Below are 9,068 nucleotides of genomic sequence, written 5' to 3'. Positions count from 1 at the left end.
TCGATAAAGGATAGAATAAAACAGGACCTGACCCAAGCAGGTGAAGCTTGAGTTGGCCCTAGAAAACCACACAACATGAAACGTGCCGGGACAGGACCATAGGGAGTACGATTCGCGCACCAGCGGTGGGCTCCCAATCTTGGGAGCCCGCCGCCCAATCTCCCAATCCCCACCGCAGAGCAGCAAGTCAGCTACAGAGTTAGCCATGGCCGTGTCAAGTGTAATGCCGGCTTAGTTCAATTTGCGCGTCCACAGCTTTCTAAACGATTCCCAATACACTTCACAGGCATAAATACTTCATCCAAAAATAGTGTACGAATATATTCACTCGTTAAATACAAGGCACGATAACAAGGTGAGCCAACCTTTTTGGCGAACGTTTGATGTAAAATACAAAATGTTTAACAAAGCACTGCAGTGCACAGTCACCCCATACAGATTAGCCATTTCGGAATCTTCGTCATTGGATGCCATTCTCGCTTAAATAACAAAAATATAAATCCCATAACACAGCATATTTGGACAACAGTGCCTTCCCAAACAAAATCAAGTCCCACACCGTGCGCACCTCTCGAATTCGGTCGATTCGTATCGAGCTGTCGATCAAACCTTCCTCACTACAACCAGTCACCAGCCAGCGCGTCGACTTCCGTCTCGAATAAATCTCGTTCGAATAAATATCAACCAAAACTCCCCGGCATTCCTCCTTCAATGTCCACGGGCTGCCAATCAACGCCTCCCAAGAACTGCCGACGGGGCTCTAGCGCTACCGACAATGCAGTCGTATCACTTGCTGAGACCGGTCCTTCAAAATCATCACTCCGGCTAACCGTCCCTCCTGGGCGTGATCTCACCGCACGTGCCGCCCCCCACTCTGCAGGTACTGGTTCAGGGGAGGTCCACCGCCCGGGTGGGGCGGGGCTATCGTCACGTGGCCACGCCCACCGCCTGGAACAGCTGGTGCAGGTAGGGCTGACGCAGCGGCAGCGTCAGCTTCCTCTCCAGCGGAATGGCCGAACACTGAAAACGGAAACACGCAGTCAAGCGGTCATCGGAAGAGAAAGTGGCACATCGTTTGTAACTGGACGTGAGCTCGGAAAATTATAGGATGATTATTATATCGGAATGTCCGGACTACAGGTCATCGGCGAAATAATAAAACAAGTAGGTGAATTAAACTTTCGCTACCTTTTGGGATAAATAATCAAATTACAGTACACCAAATCTGGGTGGAATGTCGTAGACAGTAACCCACAATTGTATCAACGCATATAAAAGGGCATATGTCCGTTTCCACGCAAGAAAGCAGCCCGTTACCGTGTCAGTGACGTTGGCGCCGCCCGGGCGCCGTTCCTCGGCGTCCCACGGCTTCCGGAACCGCTCGTAGTGCAGCGGAAACAGGTGGCCCTCGGTGCTGAACAGGTACTTCATCGGGTTACGGTTGATGTAGTTGTCCTCGTCAAATAACTGCGGATACGAGAACCGCGGGAATAATAGTAACTATAAAAAATTTTTCAAGGTTCGCAAAAGACCCATATGAAAGCGCAGGATATCACAGAGATGTAGGAAGGCAGATTGTTTTCTGACACGCATTTATTGCGCCGTTTTAAGTTTGTCTCCAAACAATGCTGAGTCACCAGTCCATTCGTTAATTTTTCCACACAAGCATAACAAGAAAAACAAATATCATTTCGGTAGTTGTCGCTATTATACCACAAATATCGACATTGAACCTGCCGAAACAATTATACAAGCACACACACCAGGTAGAGGTATTTGCAGGTTTCGCTGAGAAAGAAGCTCTCCATTCGGTCCTCCTGCGATTTGTCGATGACGCTGTGCAGGGTGGCGTACCCACACCGCGCGCGGGAGTACTGGTTCAGGCTCTCCACCAGTTCGCGGCCCACGTGCAGGTAGAACGGGTTTTTGGTCGCCTGTGGTGGGCATAGGGTTGTCAAACTGTAAGCGGGGCATGCTTACCGCTATATTGCCAGGTTGTGGAAGCGACTGCTGAGGCTAGGCGTGAAGGCAAATCAGTGCTGCATGTATATAAATTAGTGTATCAAACATAAACGAATAACAAAAACGAAACTGTACCCGCTTTCAACAACCAAATAGCATAGTTGAATGTTTCGGTAAACAAAACTTTAACGAGATTGCAAAGAATCCAGATGGTTAAAAAAGAACAATTAAAATGACAGAGATGGCACTTAAGGAAGATATTACACTAATCAAAACTCGGTGACGATCTAGAAAAGCCGTGCCATCCTCCATCCCAGCTGTGCCAGCACTGGGGGGGCAGACGAGTGGGTGGCGTCGCTAAGTGCACGTGCCTGATAGAGAAAGTAGGTGCTCTCGGCCAGCTCAGGCCTCAGAGGGTAGAATAGCACGTCCGGCTGGCGGCGCTGCCAGTTGAACCGCTCCGGCAGCGCCTCGTAGCTGAAGAAACCAAACACATACATACATCAGCTCACTACGAAAATCAGCGAGTTGCAGCCGCACATAGAGCTCACCAACGCAGAACGCCGACAAGTGGTGAGACGAAAGCCGATCTTGGTGACAATTTAAAAGTCATACGACAAAAAGGCGTGAGGGGGATTGCGTGAAAATGATGTTAACAGTAATAAAAACAAAGTTCACATTGATGTTGACGGCAAAGTGCATTTGATGACAAAACAGTCGAAGAATTGTGCGCGATAAAGCACTGCTCTAACAAAAAGTGAAAACATCCAGCCCGATAAGCACATGACCCGCACAGTAAACCGACACCTCAGTGGGAACTTCGATTCGAATGCATCTCAAACTATAATTGGAATTCATAGCTGAATTTATCTATGTATCAATATTCTAACAGACATTTTTGGGCACGGAGAACCAGTGTCCCAAATTTGTTGGTTTGGGTGTGAAACGGCATCCCAATGAAAATCATTTTGCACTCTTACCACCAAATTTTCAGAGCAATTTTCTCCTCCCAATTTTACCGAGGCAAGCATTTGCGAGGATGGTCGTTTTACATCATACATTTTGCCAGACTTCTATAGAAGGTTATGCTATCTATCTGTTTTCACTCTTTTTGGGACTTATCTGACGTCGCACCGTTTCCAGATGGCGTAGAAGAGCGCGTGGTGGCAGATGGCCTCCTCGACGTCGCCGGCCAGCAGCTGGACGGCCGGGAAGGCGGCCTGCAGGCTGTCCACCCAGGCCGTCAGCGTGTTGCCGTTCGTCATGTCCACGTTCACATACATCGGGTGGTCGCCAGTGCCGCTGTTACAGCGCGCTCGCCTGCGAAATACATAAAAAATATATGCTCAACAAGATAAAAAAGGAAAGAAAAATGTTTCGCGAAATGAGCGCACATGCGTAATAGCTTACGTCTAAACACATGGAACCGGGTTCACTTCCTTAGAAGAAAACGTCGCCAAATAGCCACTTGCAGTAGGATAACTGACTCATGCTTTAAAACAACTTCCATACGTTTTTGAAATGCTTGAAGCAAAGAAATGCATGACGCTATTTTACCAACATTTAATCTGAATATGTATTTTTTTCGGCAAAATAAATCGTGTTTGGCCGTAAAGTCAATACTTCACGATTGTCAAACCTCAGAAACGACCAGAGAAAAAATTATCTGTCAATCTTAAAACGGCATCTTTCATTCTTCTCAATGCCTAACTTACCCTTTCCGCATAAATATTTTGATTTTATCGTATATCTCGGCGAATCGTTCGTAGTCCTCAGCGTTTCCGAACATGATGAAGGACTTGAGGAGGTACTCGTAGAAGGAATCCATGCCGGCGCCCAGTCCCGACAGGTTGCTGGTCCAGCGGCCGCTGTCCACGTTCACAGTGTTCCCTGCAGCGGGGAGGCGGCTCAGATAAATGAACGGCAGCGAAGCGAGACAGTAGTTCACGGAAAAAGTATGATGAGCGAGGGATTATAAACGAGTTTATCCTGTTGGTCCCTATCGCAGCATCAATGAGTAGCACGCCTAAATGCCTGACGTAATAAAAAATATGACACCCAGATCAATCTGGCCGTTGCGATGTGGGACACGCAAAATCTCAGTGACGCAAAACATGTTCGTGAAAATGTTAGATAACTACAAATGCAGGATAAACAACACACAGCAGTTCCAAAAGTTATGCATCGAATTATCGCTTGACCAGCCTGTCCCCTCCGTATGAAGTATGGACGACCTGTCACGTCACCGACCTTTCCCTTCCAAGCGACTCGCACCGATCCGTCAGGTGACCGACCTATCCCCTCAAAAGTGACACAATCCGCCCCATCACGTGACCGACCTGTGAGTCCAGTGACCTGTGACCGCAGGCTCCACAGTATATCGACGGCGCGTCGTGCGCGGTTCTCGTACACGGGATCGCCGAGTAGTCGGCTGAGCAGGCCGAACTCGAGCACCAGGGAGCCGGCACCGGAGGCACAGGTCTCTCGGATGCCGTCCTCAGGCACCCCCTGTCTGTGGAAACCGGAGGAGACAGCGGCGATGACGGACGGCGTGTGTCTTACGGCTTGTTGATGTCTCACAAAAGAAAACGGAAACATCAACACTAAGCCAAACTTGATACAGGACGAAACTGCAGCAGAACATTTGACGAAGATCAAATAAATCCTAGCCTGCGCCCTGATCACAGATGTATAGACTGTGCGAGAAAAATATGAAGATTCGACTACCTCTATCCTCCCGCACACGTGGCTAAGTACCTGAGGCTGACGCGTGGATGCGGCAGGCCGGTACCCGTCTCCTCGAAGGCCGGCAGCAGGCGGGAGGCCAGGTCGTGCGCCAGGCCGAGCAGTTCTCCGTCGTACCGGCCCGGGTCCAGTTCCCCGAATGGCTTCTCAGGGTCGACGATCAGCAGGTGGGCCGATAGCAGGGCACCCAGCACTCTGTGAGAGATAAATATGGACAATATGGGAGGTAAGTGAGATGGCGGTCGCCGGGCGACGAAATGATGACATAGATGTTACCGAAAGCAAATACACTGCTACGTCACTCCTAGAGAAAATCATGTACAACATTTCATTCGAACGTGCATCATACGAAAAGTGAATGCTAATCGCTCCACAAAAAAACGACTCCACCAAATATAAAGAGTCAAAGACCAAGCCAAAACGATACCAATCGAGCCAGTCGCCACCTCAAGCCGATAGGCATAGGCCGAACATCAGACACACGGAACCGCACCAAACACGGCCTCCCAAAACCTCCCGGGTACAATCAGAACCCGTAAAACGACCCCTCCCGGTCCCTCACCCACTCATCCCCACCTCTCACCACACCCGGCCCCGTATCGGCCGAGTTGGCACCACCCACCGTATGTTGGACTCGAAGACCTGCACGGTGGAGTTTTTGTGGAAGGAGAGGTTGTCGATGACGAGCTGCGCGGCGCGTCGAAACTCGGAGGCGTTTCCCACCACCGCCAGCATGTCCAGCGTGTCGACCAGCGTCAGAGAAAAGTCGCCCAGCACGTCGTTGATGTTCAGGTTTGACCTGGGCGGACGCACAGTGTCAGATTGTCGCACACTGTCCCGTTCGGTATTTCAATTGTCCGTAGAAAGATCTCAAAACAATTTTTTGCAAATGTTTTGGTAGCACACTAGCTGGAAGGATATTGTATTTTTATCAGCTCACATGGACTGAGAAAAAAGTTATTGACAAATTGGCAAGCCACACAGATTTAATTCCCCGTTTGATAGTGAATCGGACTTACGGATCGTCGACGTCTGGTCCTCTTCCATCACAGTCGATCGGATTCAATTCGTCTTGGGGGTAGGCATGCCTCATGTAGTTGTCATAACCAAAGTAAAACATCTTCCGAGTCTCCTCTTGCATTTTGCTTTTGACATCATCATGAAAGTGCATATAATTTGCAGATTTCTTGGAAGCAATTACTGCACTCTCAAAAAGTCGTTTTGAGTTCATGAGTGAATGGCCAAAATCCAAAATTGATTTGAACAGTGAAGAGCCATTACTGGGTAAAAATGCCACCCCTGGTGCAGGCAGGAGAATAACTGTAAAGGCCAGAAAAAGCACAGCTGTATTTGACCAGCTATTAGCACTTTCTAAGCATTGATTTCTCCAGAATCCAGACTTGCACACCTTAGTGCCTCTTTCACTTGTCATGTTTGAATTTTATTAGCATGGCTGGGTGATCCAGCCTCAAACTATGCAGGAATTCCTATGACACCATCATCCTGAAAACAGGAAACAAGAAGAAAAACAGGTTTAGCTATACATGTATATGACATATGTTTTTACTCATTGGGGGAGGGGTAGACTACACATCAACAGAGAAGTAAAGTAGCATCCACTGAATATCTATAAAGAGTAAAATATATAAAACATATAAAACATAGCAAAACAAATATAAAGAATAAAACCCTCTCCCACTTAAAGGTATACAATAGGTAAGTAACACCTATCACATCTCATACAGGTCAATTTAATGACATTACACCATCTCTTCAGGAAATTACCTCTGACACAATTAACCCGCGCCGGGCCGGTGCTCTGAGATTCCGCGCCGGGCCGCGGGGGTGTCTGAACACCCCCCCCCCCTTCTAACTCGGCTCCTGGGCCACGTAGCGACACGCGTTAAGCGGCAATCGAAAGAACGTCAAAAATAAGGACGAAAACACTTCGGTCATTTTTTGGGTCAGGTCAAAGGTCAGGTCACCAGAGGTCACCAAAGGTAAAATGTTGACTATTTCAACATTTTGGAAACTGCCAACGGCTATCTCGGGAACGGATAGAGCTACAGCGCCGCAAAAAAGCGCATTCGATAGCCCTTTTACAGACCTTTCTGAGTAATGTTCTCAAATTTGACCTCAGGTCAACGGTTTAGCCTCCAGAGGGCAAAAACTCCAAAAATAGCCGTTTTTACGAAAAACGTTTTTTCGGCAATAACTTTTGACTCAAAAGAGCTATGACATTACTTTTGCCAGCATCGTGTTCCTCTCGTCGAGACGCGTCGAATGAACTATAATTTGACCTTGAAAGGTCAACTTGAAAATTTGACCTCAGGTCAAGGTCATGACCTGACCGGAAAAGGTCATGTTGCATATCAGTCGATCCGCAACGTCGAGCCGAACACATCTAAGGCGTTTTCAGCGCTCTAGCACGCCTCTATCAGAAGTTATCATAGAAAAACTGTTAGATTCTGTTAGTGACCTGAGATGACCTCGGGGACATAACGAGGGGTCACAGTTGCCATTTTCTGGTTCAGTGTGTCTATTTTACCTACATCTCGATGTTTGAGAGTGTCTAGAATAGCGTTCGTGCAAAACAGACGCTTTTCAATTTTCTCCCATTGACTTATAATGGAGAGGCCGCAAAATTGACCTGACCTTAGGTCACCGATATCAAAATTCCGAGATATACATTTTATAGATAGTGTTGCTCTAATCAATCGCTGAAAGTTTCAAGGCAATCGTTCAGTCGGTGTAGCTATGACGAGCATTCTTATTGTTTCTGAGGTGAGGTCACTTGGCGTGACCTGGTGACCTGACCTAAGGTGACCTGGGTCTGAAATTTTCACAACATGTGCGGAAAAGATGCACGAATAGGTGTGCCAAAAACGGCGGCGCCGTTTTTGAGATATCTGCGAAAAACCGCAAGGGGGGGTGTTCAAACACCCCCCCGGCCCGGCGCGGGTTAAGGTATTTGCTTTACTGGCAGTCTAACAGTACAAAATTCACCAACTGTCAAGTGTCAACTCCATTCATAACCAGGGTGAAAGTTAGGTCAGCATAAGCAGCATATCTAAAGTCAGCTGTGCTATTGTTTTTTCTTCAGTAGCATAACATTATTGTGGTTCCTTTAAAGGCACTTGACTTGTGTGTGTAACACCAATTACATTTAGGTTGAATTTTAAATAAGCAGACTGAGAGAGCCAGAGCCACCACTAAGCAGTATTTGTTGTACAGGCTGTGGCTCCAATCCCTAAATTCAGAGTAAGCAATGTAGTTATTTTGAAAACTTTGATCATTGATGTGCCATCATGCCTCATGGCACTTGGCACTTGGCAGCAGCTGCTTTCACCAACCAGACCACTGCCCACCCCATAGTTCAGTTGGCAGAGCGTCATGGAGGACTTCCGATAGTGACGAGCCTGGGTTTGAGTCACTCCAGTGCAAGTCGCAACCCAATCAAATCGACTCATCAAACATTTGACTCCTGACAGGGCTGGTCTGCAGTTGGTGGGAGCAGCAGTGCAGATTTCCCAGCTCTATTTGAAGAATCAGTGAGGATTTTGGACTTAAGCAGGTGCACCTCCGCCTCGTCAACCTGCAAGCCATAGGTACCTTTGAAGCATGAACTGTGTAACCAGGGGAATCAGTACATATTTCCCAGTTTTTTCCCTCTCCAGTCTCCTTATGCACTGCCGAGTGGCGAGTCAAGGAAACCAAACAGGTGAGTGGGTCAAACAGGTGCATTTAACTCATTTAGCTCACATCAATAAAACCATACGGGAAGAGAAATGTCTGGGACAAGGAATTGGATGAGACGCCAAGGCCACGACGAGTTAAGACACTTTGACCTTGTGGAATAAAATCCAGGAGATATACATAGAGCAAGCCGACTGCAACCACAATTCACATTGACATACCAAAACGCTTGAAAGGTGCACCACCTACTCCACAATAAATAGGAGGTGGCCTTGGGAAAGCCACAAAAAATGATCTACTTTTTGTTCCTAGATTTGTGACCAGTTCAGTTATGAATGCGAGTTATTTGTGAGTTATTGTGAATGTGTAAGACATTAGACAACGTCGAGGATGCAAAGGGTGTTCTAAGGGTGTGCTCGTTGCGGACTATTGAAGTTTACGCAAGTTGTAATTGCCTCCGGTTCTGCTGTACTGACTATAATGATGAATTTCCGCGGTATTTAGATTAAAATCAGTGTTAAGAAATGCATAGAGTGCCCAAAATATTATTCTTAGAATACATTTTAAACAAAAATGCACGTTCTACATACGTGGATAGCTTCAACAAGTCTGAATCGAACATTCGTATTTGATACTTTAGCGCAATAACTGTCGACAAAACAATG

At 47.2% G+C, this 9,068-nt stretch overlaps 1 protein-coding gene across 7 annotated transcripts; it reads right to left on the bottom strand.

Annotated features, from left to right (window-relative positions):
• Positions 1 to 300: 300 nt before the first annotated feature.
• LOC122388029 (ER degradation-enhancing alpha-mannosidase-like protein 1) lies at positions 301 to 9,049 on the bottom strand. Of its 7 annotated transcripts, none has more exons than XM_043378775.1 (11): positions 8,994 to 9,049; positions 5,727 to 6,210; positions 5,330 to 5,506; positions 4,720 to 4,902; positions 4,302 to 4,474; positions 3,678 to 3,852; positions 3,097 to 3,282; positions 2,334 to 2,439; positions 1,764 to 1,934; positions 1,318 to 1,467; positions 301 to 1,020 (listed from the first exon to the last, which is right to left on the bottom strand). In XM_043378775.1, exons 2-11 carry the CDS (start codon positions 6,137 to 6,139, stop codon positions 928 to 930), a joined length of 1,827 nt encoding a protein of 608 aa, XP_043234710.1. In that variant the 5' UTR covers positions 6,140 to 6,210; positions 8,994 to 9,049; the 3' UTR covers positions 301 to 927. The 7 variants fall into 7 exon arrangements, with proteins under 7 accessions (XP_043234710.1, XP_043234712.1, XP_043234711.1 ...); XM_043378777.1 differs by having other exon boundaries at positions 8,983 to 9,027; XM_043378776.1 differs by having other exon boundaries at positions 8,964 to 9,014.
• Positions 9,050 to 9,068: the final 19 nt, after the last annotated feature.

Source organism: Amphibalanus amphitrite, unplaced genomic scaffold (genome assembly GCF_019059575.1).
Source record: "Amphibalanus amphitrite isolate SeventyFive unplaced genomic scaffold, NRLGWU_Aamphi_draft 000306F_arrow, whole genome shotgun sequence".
Taxonomy (NCBI): Eukaryota; Metazoa; Arthropoda; class Thecostraca; order Balanomorpha; family Balanidae; genus Amphibalanus; species Amphibalanus amphitrite.
The sequence above is the reverse complement of the archived record's forward strand: the minus strand, read 5'-3'. Positions and strand labels throughout refer to the sequence as shown.